Source organism: Lissotriton vulgaris, chromosome 4_1 (genome assembly GCF_964263255.1).
Source record: "Lissotriton vulgaris chromosome 4_1, aLisVul1.2, whole genome shotgun sequence".
NCBI classification, from domain to species: Eukaryota; Metazoa; Chordata; class Amphibia; order Caudata; family Salamandridae; genus Lissotriton; species Lissotriton vulgaris.
The window spans coordinates 1,519,617,804-1,519,634,526 of NC_141691.1; the positions used below are offsets into that span (position 1 = coordinate 1,519,617,804).

The following is a 16,723-nucleotide window of genomic DNA, read 5'->3' on the forward strand; positions in this document are numbered from 1 at the left end:
GATATAAATGCTGACGAAATTTCGTCCTCATAGGCGCTGAAATTAGGGTTGCTGCAGCAACCCCCAAAAAACTGTGCTGAATTTCAGAAGGTGATCAATACAGTAATTGTTTTTATCGTGTCAAATTTGCTCTGCATTCAAAGACAGAGGTCAAATGTCAGGCTATGTTTTCTGACAAACTGCTGCTTTTTTAAACATGAACATTGGTATTTATTTTTCTTTCCCTGCAAAATTGGAGAATTGTGTAAAGCAAACTCTCTGACAATTATGCTGGGGTATATGGAGTGTGAAAGGAAAGGTTATAGCCTGTCAGTTTTTCCTAACACACAACACTATTTGAATACCTGTAAATAAATCAACAGTTAGCAAAGCACAAATTAAGCAATTTGTTTTGCAATTCTTAGGTGTAATGAAAAGAAAGATTTTAGTAGGATCAAAGCGAATCAAGACACTTAGGGACGATCATGATGTCGGTCTGAGTTGCCTTCGACTGACATAATTGCAGAATCGGGACCGACCGACCTCCGTTCGGTAGTCCCGCCTGCCTAACTATGATGCAACCAGGCATGGTGCGGTTGCATACTCACATTTCCCTATGGGAGCTTGTGCTACGGCCATTAACCACTGTTGCACAAACTCCCATAGGGAAATGAGGGGTTGTGTTCATACCTGCACTGCGTGGCAGGCACCTCAGGGTGCCTGCAACATGGTGCAGGGATCAACAGGGAAGCATAGGTACCCCCTCGGTCCACAACCGGAGGTCCCAAACTCGCTCTCTGACAGGCTTTCCATGTTGGAAAGCCAGGCATGGAAAACCTTTGGAAAACTGAGCATCATAATCACTTTGGCGGGGAAAAACGCCATCTATTGGGACTATGGCCTGTCTGCCAACTGGCAGATTGGCTCCTTGAGCCCATGGGAATCCAGCCAGAATGACCAGCCGGTTTCAATTCCGACTGTGTAGATTGTCATTAGGCGGTCGGAATTAAAACCGACGTTCTTGATTGGAAAGTCTCCGACCTCAGGTTGGAGGCTTTCCCACCGACATACAAATAGGGCCCATAGTGATGTGCAAATTATAAATATTTGCAGAAACACAATTTCCGCACACTATTGTTTGTGTGCTATATAGTTTTTTATTAGTAAAAGTGCATATAAGTGCTGATTTTCCTGTAATTTTAATGAAAAACGTGCTGTCTGTGCATGACAGTGAGATACCACACCATGTTATAGTAATATATTTGCAAGAGTACTCCATAATTTGCCACTGTCTACATACCAAACCTTTTCCACGCTACTGCTGAATGGATGTGGCTCATTATCTAAACTTGTTTTTTATGAATCACTTGTATTTTTCATAGTCCCCATGACTTCAGCGATGAAACGCTGATGATAGCTTCCCCAAAATTGTTCCAGCACCATTGGTCTTACATTAAATGTAAAGCATGTGTCAAACCAACACCAGTATATTCCCCCCTCACCTGTACCTCCCTGCAGCAACTCTGCTTGCATATGGAAACACACCTGCTGGTGGGGGGAGGGGCCCAATGCTGACAGTGCATTACGTTCATTAAATATTATTTTGAAAAAAGTGCTTAATTTGAGCCGGGGTTTCCAGTGCTCAGAACCAGCACTTAATCATCAACACCGGTGCTTGAGCACCAGTTATGGACACATTAATTTTGGAAGGCAGAGGAAGATTAAGTGATTCGCCCAGAATCATAGGATGTTGACCCGACACCGAGACTCTAACCTGGTTCACCATCTTCGACGTTGGCAGCTCCTGCCATTACGACGCATCCTTGGCCTCATTTATGAGAAATGACGCATCGCTGCGTGAAACCAGCGATGCGTCACTTCTCAGTGCACACTCCTTGCGACATACCCGATGCGTCATATTTAATGTATGACACATCATGTTGCAAGGAGTTACAGATACGTCAGTATTTTTGACGTATCTGTAAGCGCAAAAGTGACTCATTGCTAGAGTGGGTCCCAAAAGTGACGCAACTCCAGCAATGCATCTTTCACATGGGGCAAGCCCCATGTGAAAAGGCGTGCGTCAGTCTTACGCCTGCTGTGAGGCAGGCGCAAGATTTTGACGCAACGGCGTCCTAGAAGTGACGCAGTGAAATCTCATAGATTTCACTGCGTCACTTCTACAAGGCTTTTTGCGGGAAAACGCCCCCCTTGCATACATGAAACCTGACGCAGTTATAATGTAGCGCAGGGGTTTACAAAATGACGCATCTGCTTAGATGCGTCACTTTGTAAATAGTGCGCAACAGGAGGCATGTTTTACGCCGCCGATGCATCACAAAAAGTGACGCATCAGAAGCGCAAAACTGACGCAAGGGCTCATAAATGAGGCCCCTTCTTCCCACTTGTAGGGACTCATTGTTAATAGTTGGGTCTGTTTTAGGCAGCGCTAATAGGAGAAATGGGCTGTCGAAGCTGCCTCCTGACAAAAGCCCAGGCGCATATATTTTTACAAATTAACCACTGAAAAAAGCGGACAATGGGACATGCAGTCCGCAGAAGCACTATTTACAAGTAGCAAAACATAAAACTGTTTTTTTTTATATATCTCGAGGAATAATCACTTTGAGATCTAGACAGGTGAACAGCCGCTGGAAATGTGTCCATGGTACTTTTGAAAGGCCAGAAATGTATTAAAAGAGAACATATTCGTCATGTGGCAATCACCAGCAACAGGTCTGCAAGTAAGGCGTCTCCACAGATAAAGCAGGTGACCGGTTCAGCCAGCATTGCTTTAGCAAATGAGCCAATGGTAAGACTTTATAGATGAGGGTGGCGGTTCTCTGGTCTGCCTAGCTTGTGCTCAATAAATTCGAATCTAGTGAAGGTCAACGCAGGTTCTTATCCTTCTAGTGTAAGTCTACAGTCTCCATATGTCATGACTTGTTCAAAATTGCTTCCTCATTCCAGAGCACTAGGTGGGAGCATGAGATTATTATGCAGAAAGCTAACTTCTTTCTGCCCTTATTCCATGCATCTTGAACAATATTTTCTATTTTTCAGGTAAAAGGCAGGTTTCCAGTCTCCGGCCTTCTCAGATGAGTAAGCGGTCCTCTGGTGGGTGGATAATGGACCTCAGTGGATCAGCAATGGACGATGAGATGGGTCCTGTACAGCTTTCTCTAGTCTTCTACGGAACACTGGGACACAAAAGTCTTTTGGCTGAAATGACATCAGGCTCGGCACGGATCGAGGTTTGTCAATCTTGCTTTTTAAAATACCTATTAGCAAAAACACCCATGTTCATGATGTAAAAATGCAAAAAGTGTTCATTTTGTCCAAGAAATGCTAATGAGAATGAGAATTAAAAGGAATAAGCTGCTTTGTTGACCAAAGTAAACATCATGTGGATATTAAAAAGTTCAACATTGTGCAGCGAGATCTTTCATCGGTTGAGCCTACAACCCGCTCTGAAACTGCTATGCCCACTCTAAAGCTAGTTAAAGGTAACTATTTGCAATATCTTCTTGGGCTAAACATTTAGGTGCTTACAAACATTATTTTCACACTGCCACTAGTTATGCTATTAACATGTAGCAGCAACTCTGAAATATGATAAAATATCACTGGGTGAGCACCATGATCCTCAAAAAATATGACATAAGGCGTGAGAGCCTTGAATCAAATGAAAACATCCAGAAGGAGAGTCAATACTCATCTTTTCACAGTGGCAATCCTTGGCTAAGCATCTGAACTCTCTTTTTACTCCAAGCATTCTGAAATCAATTCACTCGGCATTAGTAGGTGACTCAACTATCACACAAAAAGCCAAATGATTTTTAACAACCAACACTTTTAAAAGCTAAAAGAACTTGTTCAGATAGGATCACCGTTTCCAAGAGGACAAAGTTGACTTTTGAGAGCTTTGGGCCATGTGCAGTAGGTGATTAGGTTAGTTTGTTGGCACCTTTATTTTTTGTGAGTGGTGTTCGACTTTTAGAAGGAAGAGACTTGTGATAACTTGGTATTTCTTAAAATAGTGAATCAAAAGAGTTCCATGAAGTCTATCACACAGCAGTATTCTTTTGATTGGTAAAGATTAGGCGAACCAGCTGCTTTTTGAGGTCCTTTTGGGGTGGAATTCAGGGTGCCATAGTGCTACAGTGCGGGCTGTCTTTATAGTTAGGACATTCAGCAAGGTGGCATCTAGGCTAGATCACACAAAGAGGGAAGGGAATATCTTTTAGGTACGCTTCCACAAGGGTGTTGATATTGTGAGAGAAAAGATTCGTCATGAGGCTGAACATAATGTGATGGATGCTAATCATGGTATAAATTGTGGGTAAGAGGCTGTTGGCAATGCCAATGATGAGCAGGTAATGGTTGAAGACCTAGAGGGAGAGTTTATTTTTAGCAGTATGTAAATATATCTTCAGTGGTGTTGTGTATGTGTGTTGTGGTAATTTGGCAGTGAGGTGATGTGAATTAAAGCTGCGAGCCCCGGTCTCTTGCTGCTGGGGTGTCTGTCAGATTATCAGAATCAGAAATATTTCCAACATATATTTTGTGTTTTAAATACTTTTTGCACAAATATAACCCCACTGGGTATAGATTTTGTACTATTATCTCCAATTGGCGATCATTTTGTAAAAAATCATTATTTCTGACAATATGACTAGAGTATTTTGGTACAACACCAGAGAGGTATTGTGAACTGCAATTTAAGGAAATGTTTTGATCAAAGAACTTATACCATGCAATTCAAGACTTAATGTATATCATTATCCTGTTGTAAGACAAAGGTAATTTTGCAGTACTTCCCCAATCAACATGTGGTTATTTATTTTACTGAACAGGATGAACTGAGAGATGTGGGTATGATAAGCAAAGTGCAGATTACATCCGACGCAAATACTCCACTACAGCAACAATGGCACTTAGATTACTTGCAAATGAAGCACACAGGCTCTCAACAGGAAATGTGGATAACATTCAACTGTTGGTTCAAACCGGATGAAGATAATTTTGTGGAACGTCCTGCTCTCTATGCAGGCCAAGATCCAGTACCTGGTGAGCTTTGATCCTTAGTATACGCACTATAAAGAACCGTAACAGAAATTAGGCAATAAAATACAATAGTGTAACAAACAAACAATGACAATAGACCACAAAGCTTGCATTGGAATTGAGAAGCTTGCCAATCTGTTTCATATGTTTTCTCCCAGGGACCCCATACTCTTAAACCTAACTGCTGCTCTCCTTACATATAGTGCGTGCGAAAAATCCAGTCTCCTTTGATTTCTCTATTGCCTTATCAGTGTAATGACCATGCACTTGTAGATCTTTGAATGACATAGCTTTTCTGTGAATATTACTGGGTGCTGGGACCAATCATGGGATCTGCCTGCAAGATGCCAGAATGACGTTTGACTACTTGGCTGGCAGACTTCCTTAGAGGCTGCCAAAAAAATCAAAATTGTCACCAAATTCTCTCTTTCCTCTTTCTACTTGGGAATCAATAGTTTGTTTGTCCATCATATGCACCTTTCTAGTCGCTTCTCTCAAGACTTTTTGGGAATACCTACTGTTCTCACATCTGTTTATGACCTCTCATTCTTCCTGTGTATGGCTTTGTGTTGTAGAGCAATTCCACTCCAGGAGTAAAAGCTTCCCATACGGGATTCTGGTGACCAGGCTCCATGGGTGTTGACTTCTGGCATGCAAAATTTAATTGCCGGCTGTTGATTTTCCTACCAGCCTTGTTGGCAATCGATTGTTTTCACCAAATACCAAATGTCTAAGAAGGACACTTCTCTATCACTGATACAGCTAGTGAATTGTAGATTTAAGCTCTTATTATTCAAAATTGCAATGTATCTTTCAGCCTCCTCTCTGTAACCCTTCCAGACAATGAACAGATCATCTGTATACTTAGCCCATAGGCCCACCTTGTCCAGCCAATGCTCTTTGGGATCTGCTCAGTCCATGTGCATCTCCCACCAGCCCACAAATATAAATACATTTGCGTAGCTGGGTGTGAATCACAAGCCTATCATGGTACCCTGCCTTTGTCGATACAGCTGCCAAGAGAAAAGAAAAATGTAGTTGTTTAGACAGAAACATATTTTTTTGTGATATCATCATATTGTTTTCCTGAAATTTCAACTGTTTTCTTTTAAGGAAACATTCCACTGCCCAAAGACCCTGCTGGTGCGATATGCATGTGTACAAACTTTCAATGCCAACTATAACAAGTAGGACGTTTTCCTCCCACATTATGTCATGGATAATTCTAATAAAATAAGTGGTACATATTGCCGTGCTTGCGTACGAGGACGTGGTTGGCAAGCTTCAGCTCCTGTTGGTTGGCAAACTCACGGCGCATGTGTGAAGAGCCAAGCATGCGCAGATGGAACATACCCGTCTTTAAACCACCCCCCTTCCCTGCATTGAACGCTTCGCGTTCCGTTCCGGTTCTGAGGTCACTTGTTGCTCGTTTCCGGGTCACGGTGGTGGCGAGTAGCCGGATCCGTCGGGTCTTCGGCGGGCGTCGGTTCTTCACCAGGCAGGTACCATCGTCTGAAAGGAGATCCTTGTTGTGCGCATCTGTTATTTAGGTCTGAAGTGCAATTGTGTTTACAAACACGCGAGTACGTTTATATTGTTTATTTAGCCTCAGCGTTTCCCTGAGTTTAAGGGATTGGTCAAGATACTACCTGCTGTTTATTTGGAATTTAGTTTTCCACGCGGTGCGTGGTGGATTGAAGGTGATTTTAGAAGACAGTATTCTTCCCTAGATACAGACCGGGACTAGTGGAGCATTGATACTAGTCCCGGCGCTTAATTATAGTTTACCTGGAACTAGAGGAGTGTTGATTCTAGTTCCAGGCATTAAGGCTTCTTTAAAACCTATACACAGGTAGGCAGTACGTTGTCATTTACTCATTTACCTGAATAGCACAGAGATAGGTCACTCACTTTGCACTATATTACAGGATACAGAGACTACCATTCCGGGCTGCCATCTCTTCCATATTTACACCTTGCCAGCTTTCTCATCTTACCCCCCGTAGGTAACTTTCTCACCATCAGTACCTTTTCTAGTACGCTTAGTAATTACTACACTAACCATTTGTTCTTTGCATTTACATAGGACTCCTGTATTCAGAAATTCAGTGGTTCCAGGAATAACAGTTACTCCTCCGGTGCATGACGACACCTGTAGTTTCTTTTTCCCCCCACTTTCCTTGTTTTGTCTCCCTGTGTTCCCTTGACGGGCATCACTATTCCTGCGCAGTGATATCATTCTGGCAGGTGGTGAACCAGTTAGGGGAGGCAGTGGATAGAGCATCACCTTCCTGGTACTTCTGAGGCAACATTCGTGTCGAGCATCACACATATGAACTTAAATATTTGACAAAAGGAGAAAGAAAATAGTCTATAAATATAGATTAATTTTCTTGAAGGCTGCTTTTTGATGACACAATTGGACGTTCAGGGGGTGCCTCCTCTTTTTTATGAATCTTCCTTATATCATAACAGTAGGGACTCCTGGATGTTCCACACTCAGGAATTGATATTTGTTAGACTTGGCCCTTTTTGCAGGGTTATCCCTGAACTTTTTACCTTTCTCCTGTATTTTTTCTGACCTGCTGTTGGCTGTTTTATGACCCTGGGCACTTTACCACTGCTGATCAGTGCTAAAGTGCATATGCTGTCCCTATTATAAATTGATGTATGGATTAGTGACTCCATGATTGGCTAATTTGATTTACTTGTCAGACCCTAGTACAGTGCACTGAGTGTGCCCAGGGCTTGTAAATCCAAATGCTGCTGGTGGGCTTGCAGCAGTGGTCGTGCCACTATCAGATGCTGCCTTGTGAAATGTGTCTCAGGTCTGCCATTGCAGAGCCTTTGTGCAGTCTGGTACTGCCATGCTGATTGGGCAAGTGCACCCACTTGCCTGTCCCTAAACCTTCCCTTTTCTTCACATCAGACACCCCTATGGTAGGCCCAACGGCAGGGTGCATTGTAAGTATATGGTAAGACATGCCCTGGTGTGGGTGGCATGCTCTAATAGTGAATTACAGCCATTTTCGTTTGTCCCTATTGCAAGGCTACCTGTTTTCCATAGGCCAAAATGGGCAGTTAGATTATTACATTTTATAATCCTAACTGACTCAGGGAACTTGGTAGAAATTCGAGTTTAGTATGCCTGAACTCAGAATGATAAAATACATTGTTTAGTGAAGTTGATTTTAACATTCTGTATTTGAAAATACCACTTTTATAAAGTAGGTATTTTCTAATCTAACTATCCAAGACTGCCTCTGCTAGGTTGTGTATTCCTTGTCTGGAGTTTGAGTGACAGGGCTGGGGGATTCCAGGAGACAGGGTGAGTCAGCCCAGTGGTGAATAGAGAGATCTGCATGTAGATGGGTGGGATGCGTTACACCTGGGACATGAATAGGGCTGAGCCTGCCTTCCACAAAGCCGGCTCCACCCCCTGTGGTGCGTCTGATGTCTCTGCCCTACACTGTGAAAGAAGAGAAGGAGTCATGTCAACAGAGTGCTCCAGGGCTGTGCCTTCCCTCCACAATGCTGGCTCCACCTCTTGTAGGGCACCTGATGTTTCTGCCCTGCACTGTGAAAGGTAGGAAGGAGTCATGTAAACAGAGTGCTCCAGAACTGCTTTGGACTAAGCAAAGGCCCCTCTGCCCTCAGAGAATACAGGAGTTTGGGGTATAAGTATTGGGACCCTGATCCCAAGAATTTAGATCACTGTTGGACAAACAAGAAGAAACCTTTGCTGAGGAGTGGAACCAGAGAGACTATCCCTAAGGTGAAGTGCTGCTTGGGGGCTTGGCCTGCAGTGGTTGCCTGACTGCCAAAGGAAGGAGAAAGGAACTTTGTGTACTTTATTTTCAACTTGTGAAGGATCTCCAAGGGATTGTAACAGAGCTTGCCCCCTGCTGAAGTCTCAGGGACAACACACTTCACCCACCAGCTCCCCAAGAGTCTTCCTTAAGTGCCTGCAGCTGTGCTGGACTTTTTGAGGGTTTGCGTGCCGCAAGGAGATGGAAGCGCGACTAAAGAACAAGAAGCGCGTCGGCAAACTGCCGCTGCCGCTTCACATCACAAAGTGCCACGCATCACCGGAGAAGAGGATCGACGTCGCCGCAGACGCCGCTGAATCAACGGGAAGCGTGTCACAGGAGAAGAGGATCGACTTTGCCTCAGACATCGCTGCATCTCCGAGAAGCGTGTCGCGGGGTCTGTCGCAGCTCAACGCTGGAGAAGAGGATCGACGTTGCATCAGACGCCGCTGCATCTCCGAGAAGAGTGTTGCAGGGCCTGTTGCGGCTCGCATCTTTGTAGAAGCAACTCGCTTCGCCAGGTGAGAGGATCAACTTCGCAGCAGATGCTGCTGCATCACTGGGAAACGCGTTGCAGGGCCTGTCGCGGCTCGCATCATGGAAAGGATCTTGCATCGCCAGAGAAGAGGATTGACGTTGCAGCAGATGCTGCAGCATCACAGGGAAGCGTGTCGTATCAAGGGGAAAGCTCCATCTTTATCTCTTTGCCGCATCTTAATCCATGCAACACTTTCATTGTCGAAGCGTCACGCATCATAAGGTACATTGACTCAAAGTGTCGCATTTTAAGAACTAAACAGAACTAAGCTAAAACTACCATTTTAAGTACAGTATTGTGGATTTTTGGCGTTTATGGTCTTGTGTTAAGTCTATATAAATAAAACTTATTTTTTATATGTGTGGTGTCTATCTGTAGTGTTTCTCAAATGATAACTGTATGTGTTCACATATGCTTTACACACTGCCTCTAAGATAAGCCTGTCTGCTCGTGCCAAGCTACCAAGTGGATGAGCAGGGGTTATTTTGGGAGTGTACCCCCTTACCCTGACTAGAGGCAAGGGTCCCTATTTGTCACAAGTACCTACCTGTGCCAACTAGAGACCCCCAAATCTAACAATATTCATCACAATCGAGGACCCCTTTGTCCCTCCAAACTTCAGTGAAGTCATAGATTGGTTGAGTACTGCTGTTTTAGTCCTCTTTCATTATCGGTTGGTAGCATTGTTCATCTCATTGTTACCCTAATGCTTCCTCTGGATATTTGGCCTTGATCATTGATGTCATTTGAGATGTCATCAGTGAAGTCAGTGACCATGTCATGAATGATGTCATATGTGCTATCATCAGCAGTTTATTGCAGGCGCGCGAGTTATAGTTAGTACAACTAATAATAACAGAGGAATTTCAATGGTTTTGAGCGAGTGAAATGTCCAGCTAACTATAACACCCCTAAAACCTATGTTTTTTTTGGGTAAAAAAAAAATATATATTTTATATTTATATATATATATATTCAAGGGGGAGGAGCAACGGCAGCCTATCAAACTGCGGCAGGACATCTAAAGGTGCAGACTCACTTCCTTCTTCCCATTACTTCCACGGCGCTGACGAAGGCTCAAGACGCCGAAATGCATTCGCCTTGGTGGAATATTGGTGGAACATTGTTTGAATAAAGGCTTCCTACCTGTCCCCGTGCTGGTCTCCGCCTTTTCACTTTGGGAAGGATCTTTTTGCATTCAATTACACGCCTGCCAGTGGCGTGTTGGGAGACCCCCGCACAGCAAGAGGCCCGACAAGTTGCTGGCAACGCTTCGGCTCTTTGGACTTGGTCATGGATTGACACGGTCGGGCTCACCACAGTATCCGGATGAAATGGACGCGGTGTCATGGACATTGTTCCCTGCATTGGGTTAGCTGCACGCGCGGCAGGCCCCCGTGAAAGAGACATCTGGGCAATGTGGTTGTGCGGTGGGGACATAAGGAGGCTCTTTCTTTGCCATGATGGGAAACACTGGACAGTGAGAGCGCACCATCCTGTTCAATGGCATCTCCTGATATCATCCACGCCACGGGACCCCGAGGTAAAGCTTTGCATTCTGGGCCCTGTAGTTTGAGTACCGATTGTACAAACTACCTGTGGTGGAGCCCTTCAAGGGGGAGGAGCAACGGCAGCCTATCAAACTGCGGCAGGACATCTAAAGGTGCAGACTCACTTCCTTCTTCCCATTACTTCCACGGCGCTGACGAAGGCTCAAGACGCCGAAATGCATTCGCCTTGGTGGAATATTGGTGGAACATTGTTTGAATAAAGGCTTCCTACCTGTCCCCGTGCTGGTCTCCGCCTTTTCACTTTGGGAAGGATCTTTTTGCATATATATATATATATATATATATATATATATATATATATATATATATCCAAGCTCATATATGAGAAGTTAAGTAAACTTGACTTAGATTGTATCCTATGTATGCTTACTGCTAGACCTGTCATACATAGGGTGGTCTTCCCCCAAACTCTTTGCCGTTTTTGCTGATCCTGTTTTTGTTGGCCTTAGGAATCTGTGCTCTTTGTCACTGCTAATAAGTGCTAAAGTGCATGTGCTCACACCTTTACACATGGTAAAACTGGCTTATTCCCAAGGAGCACATATCATTTACTTAAATCCCTACTAAATGTTACTACATGTAGCCAGGGCCTGTAAGTTAAATGCCACTAGCTGGTCTACAGCACTCATTGTGCCACCCACTTCAGTAGCCTTTTAAACATGCCCCAGGCCTGCTATTGCAGCCTCTGTGTGCAGTTTTAAACTGCCATTTTGACCTGACGAAGTAAATCTTTTGCCAGGCCTAACCCTTCCTTTTTAATACATATATGTCGCCCCTCGGGTAGGCGCGAAATAGCCCATAGGTCAGGGTTCAGTGCATTTAAAAAGTTGAATATGTGCTTTTAACTTTTACATGTCCTGGTAGTGAAACACTCTTAAATGTATTTTTCATTACAGCAAAGCCTGCCTCTCCTATAGATAACATTAGGCTAACTTATTACATTCAATAATTAATAACTTTCAATTGGGAGTTGGTAGGGCTATTGAATTTAGTGTCTAAAGAATTGCAGTTTAAGCCCTCTTAACCCTTTCACTGCTAGGCCTTTCCCCCTGGAATGCTTAGCGCTTTTGGCTTTAAGGGGTAGTTCGCGCTTAGGACTCTTTAATGTTTTTTTACTACATAAGGTATCCAGGCCGAATTGAAGTCCTTTTTTCCCAACATCCAGAGGATTCTAAAGATGCCCAGGGTTTGGGGATTCTCCTGCAGGCAAGTGAGAAAATAGGCAAACTAGAGCAAACATTTTTTGGGTGGAATAGGAAACAAGCGCTTTGCCAAAAAGTGTCTGTTATTTTGTCCTAAAAATTGCATCAACAAAATATCTGCTGTGTAAAGTCACCATCTTCACAGCTTTCAGGAACATGCAGAGCTGAAACAATGTTGGCATTTTTCAAAGCAGTAGCCCATTTTCTCCTAATTTTGATGCTTTGAATGTACTTCCAGTTTGTGGAGGAAACTGCTGTGAAACCCATGGGTAATCCCAGAAAACTATAGAGTCAAACAAAGTAGATAGAATTCTAAATTCAGCAAGGGATTATTTGTTTAGAGCCCTCAAGTTTTTCCAAATTAAACTAATAGTTGAAATGTAAAAATATTGAAAATGAGCAGGAAGAAACAGCCATCTGTAACAACAATTTCATTTGTAGCTTCTTGTCACAATGACCGATTTACAAAAGCATTGTACAATTAGATTTACTATACCTTTCTGGTTGTGGAGGGTTTCTATAGAGTTTGTAGGTTTTCCAGGACCCTTAGGTACCTAGAGCCAACAACTGAATTGACCCTCACAATGGTTTTTCATTACTTGCTGGGTATAGAGCAATTCATATGGTAAAATATAAAGAGTGAAAAATGGGTATTGAGCAAACCTTTGTATTATTTTAATACCACCAGATAGGGAGTTAGGAGCAGTGGTTATTTGTACATCTCGGAATTCCTGGGTACCCATACTAATGTGATTCAGAGGCCTTGTTTCAAAATATCTTCTTTTTTATGTGCTGGCTTACACTTGGAAGGCACAAATGCAGAGAAAAATAATTGATAAGAATACATGTTATACTATTCAGTAGTTCCACATGTCTCTCAATACAAATGGTACCTCACTTGTGTGGGTAAGCGTAGTGCCTGCGACAGCAAGTGGCCCAAAACACAATACAGAACCATCTCATTTGCTCCATTGAAAATTGACTCTTTTTTCAATGTAGGTAACTGTGGATTTTGGGCCCCAGCTGAGCGGACACCTATTGAAACCTAGCCATCCTGTACAGTTTTGAAAACTAGACACCCAGGGGAATACAGAGTGGGGTAACTTGTATGGCTACCACCAAGATTTCCTTCCCAGAAGCCTTTCCAAAAATCAAACCTTGACTAAAAAACACATTTCATTTTCCTCACATGTCTGTGATAGAACGTTCAGGAATGTGCAAGGAACCACAAATTTCCTACCACCTAGTAATTTACCCAAGTCTCCCGATAAAAATGGTACATCACTTGTGTGGATAGGTCTAATGCCCGCAACAGGGAAGGCCTCAGAAGCCGAAATGGACACATCATATTTTTCCACTAAAAACTGACCCGATTTTGCAATGTTACAATTTGTGGTGTTGTGCCCTAGTTCAGCCAGCACCTAAGGAAACCTAAAAAACCTGTCTACCTTTTAAAACTAGAGGCCTGGGGCAATCCAGGACATGTTGACTTGAATGGCTCTCAATAGGTATTCCTAGCCAGAAACCCCTGCAAATCTCAAACTTCAACAAAAAAACACATTTTCCTCACGTTTCTGTTATGGAAAGTTCTAGCATCTGCAGGAATCCAAACATGTCCTACCATTTCGCCAAGTCTCCTGATAAAAATTGTTCCTCACTTGTGTGGGTAGGCTTAGTGTCCGCAGCAGGAAAGGCCCAAAAATACAATGTGGAGACATCAACATTTCCAGTCACAAAATGTTATCTGATTTGGTAAGGGGAGTAGTTGGGTTTTTTGGCCGGGGATTGATGATAAACTAATCCAGACATTTCTACAAACTAGACACCTAGGGGAGTCCAGGGTGGTGTCTCTCGCTTGGATCCCAAAACGTTTTCCTATCCACAGTGCTCTGCAAACCTCAAAGTTTGCCTAAAAATGCACATTTTCCTTTCATTTCTGGGATGCAAACTTCCGAAATCATCAGCAGTAGTCCACAAAATTCCTACCACCCAGCATATCCTCACTTGTCCCGATAAAACTGCTGCCCCACTTGTGTGCTTGGTCCTAGTACCCACGACAGGCATGCATCGATCAAGGTCAATGGGAGTCTTGTTGATTTATGCTTGGCGGGGAAACTAGGGCCAGCCACAGAAGTAGCGTAGCATTTTTATTTGGATAAGTGGGGCAAGCTGGGTGGTAGGAATTGTGTGTTTTCCAGAGGTTTCCGAAGTTTATGTCATAGAAATGCAAAGAAAATGTGTGATTTTAGTTCAAGTTGGAGATTTGTCTTAAGGACACCTCACAGGATCTACGCAAGCTGAACCACCCTCCACTGGAGCTACCCTTATTGCAGACCTCTCCATAATGCTTTTTGAGTCCTTTTGTATCATGGGTGCTAGGTCCAGCCACCCAAGTAGGGTAGCATTTTTATCAGGACATGTGGGGAAATGCTGGGTGGTAAGAATGAGTGGATCACAGTATGTGCCATTTTAAAAAAGGGGTTGGGGTGTTTACCCACAATCTGCCACAGGGGGTCAGAAAAAAAGTTGGGACCATTCTGGATTAGGGCAAGGCATAATGCATGGGTGAGCCCCCCCTACACTTTTTTTTATTTGTGGGGTCTATTTTTCTGTGGGTGTCTAGTGGCCCTTCTATCCCCCATGTACCGATTTTGGGTAAACAACTTCTATCCATCCCCAGGGGGCAGAAAGATGCATCTGCTCTTGAATGAGAGCTCTGTGTGAAGCAACCTACTCCCTTTTTTAATTTTTGGGCCTATTTTTTGATCGGTGTTTAGTGGCCTTGCTGCTCCCCAGGCATATAGTTTGGGAAAACACCCTTAGTCCATCCCCAGGGGCAGAAGGATGTATGCATCTGTTTTAGGATGGGAAAGCAGAGTGGTGCCTGGGTGAATCGTGCCAACACTCTTAGTATGTAGTGACCTTTTTTTATCACATTGGGCCAAGGTTTTGAATAAACACCTTCAATCCGCCCCCAGTGGGGCAATACAACTGGTCCACCAATTTAGGAGTTGGATGCCTGTGTGAGACAACCACATGACCTTTTTTTATTTTTGGGCCAAAAGAAAGGATGTGGGGGTGGCTCACCCCACCCAGCATGATGTGTGCTCCAACCCCAGAGTAGGTGCATCAATATTTCTGCCCCACTGTGGGTAAATTGAGTGTGTCTACTGAAAATCTGCCTCCATAAGACAGAAATGCCACCAGACACCAGGGAATAAATACACCCAAAAGTTAAAAAAGGGTGCGTGGTCGGCTCACCCAGACATCGCACCATGTTGCCTCATTAAAACGGGTGCATAAGTATTTCTGCCCCTATGGGATGGATTGAGGAAGGTTACCCAAAATCTGCTCAAGGAGACATAGGTGTCATTAGACACCAATAGGAAAAATAGGCACAGAAAAGAAAAAAAATGGTAGGTGCAGTTCGCTCAGGCACTGCAACCTGCTCCCACACCAAAACAGGTGTATCAGTGTTTCTGCCAGGCCGGGGAAAGATTGAGCGGTACAAAAGGGGGTGGTGATGGACGGAGCATCTGAATCAATCAAACACTCACACCCAGTCAAAAGATCTGGGTTCAATCCATCACCGTTCTTTAGCCCACTCTGCCACCCCAGTTCAGACATGGCTATATGCAAATCAGTCTGACCCTGTGCCTCATGGGAACAGTCCAGCCGGAACTGCCAAGCCATGTCTTCCCCAGACCGGAAACAAGCTTCCAAGGACCGGTTTCTGGCATTCCAGCCGTCTTCAGCCCGGCTTCCTTGAATCCAGTGGCAAAGTGAGCAAGGGACTCACGTCTGAGCATGCCCTGCCACACTTATGGTGGCCAAAAGCGGTACAAAAGGGGGTGGTGATGGACAGAGCATCTTAATCAATCAAAAAATGGGCACCCCATTTCCTTAGCGTCGATCCATTGAGGCGCAGGGAACATCTCTTGACAACTTTGGCGGCCATCTTGGATTGGGCAGGCTCGCCGGAGAGCTCGACGCCCCTCCCACCCTCCTACCGCCCCGCCCAAAGTATGCATAAAAATAACAACACCGCCCGTCCGCGCAGCGGGCGGGCGCAGCGGGCGCGCCGGCGGCGCGCCGGAGGCGCGCCAGAGGCAAGCCCGTCTGCGCCCGTCCGCGCCGGGTCCGGGCCTAGGGCCACAATCCCTGGCCCTCCGCTCTCATACAACCGGAGCACACTGCTGGAGATTGGTCCCTCCCACGCCCCTCTCTGTACCAAATACGATTTCTCCACAATGTTACCAGAGACACAAATACAATGTCAACATTGTAAGTCTACACTCGCGTTTTCGAACCCAACTAGCCCAGTTCAAAACCTAGGATCGGCGAAAGACACTCACGTGACCATGGCGCTGATTAACGCGCGTTCCCTGAGCAAGCACTGCCAGGAAATAGCCGATCTTATCAGCGATCTCAACTTAGATGTTCTTTTCATCACAGAGACCTGGTCAGATGAGGCATCTGCCCCAGACTATGTTACGGCGGCTCCCTCAGGCTTCAGTGCCTATCGGCAGGACAGGCCCAAAGGGAAAGGTGGTGGGC

The 16,723-nt window shown here is 44.5% G+C and overlaps 1 protein-coding gene across 1 annotated transcript in view; it reads left to right on the forward strand.

Moving 5' to 3' along the window:
- RP1 (RP1 axonemal microtubule associated) overlaps positions 1-16,723 on the forward strand; it is a 2,616,437-nt gene that overhangs the window by 1,463,321 nt on the left and 1,136,393 nt on the right. Inside the window, exons 38-39 of the mRNA XM_086965756.1 lie at positions 3,043-3,233; positions 4,836-5,049. Coding sequence (XP_086821882.1) covers positions 3,043-3,233; positions 4,836-5,049 — 405 coding nt within the window. The remainder of the gene's footprint in view (positions 1-3,042; positions 3,234-4,835; positions 5,050-16,723) is intronic.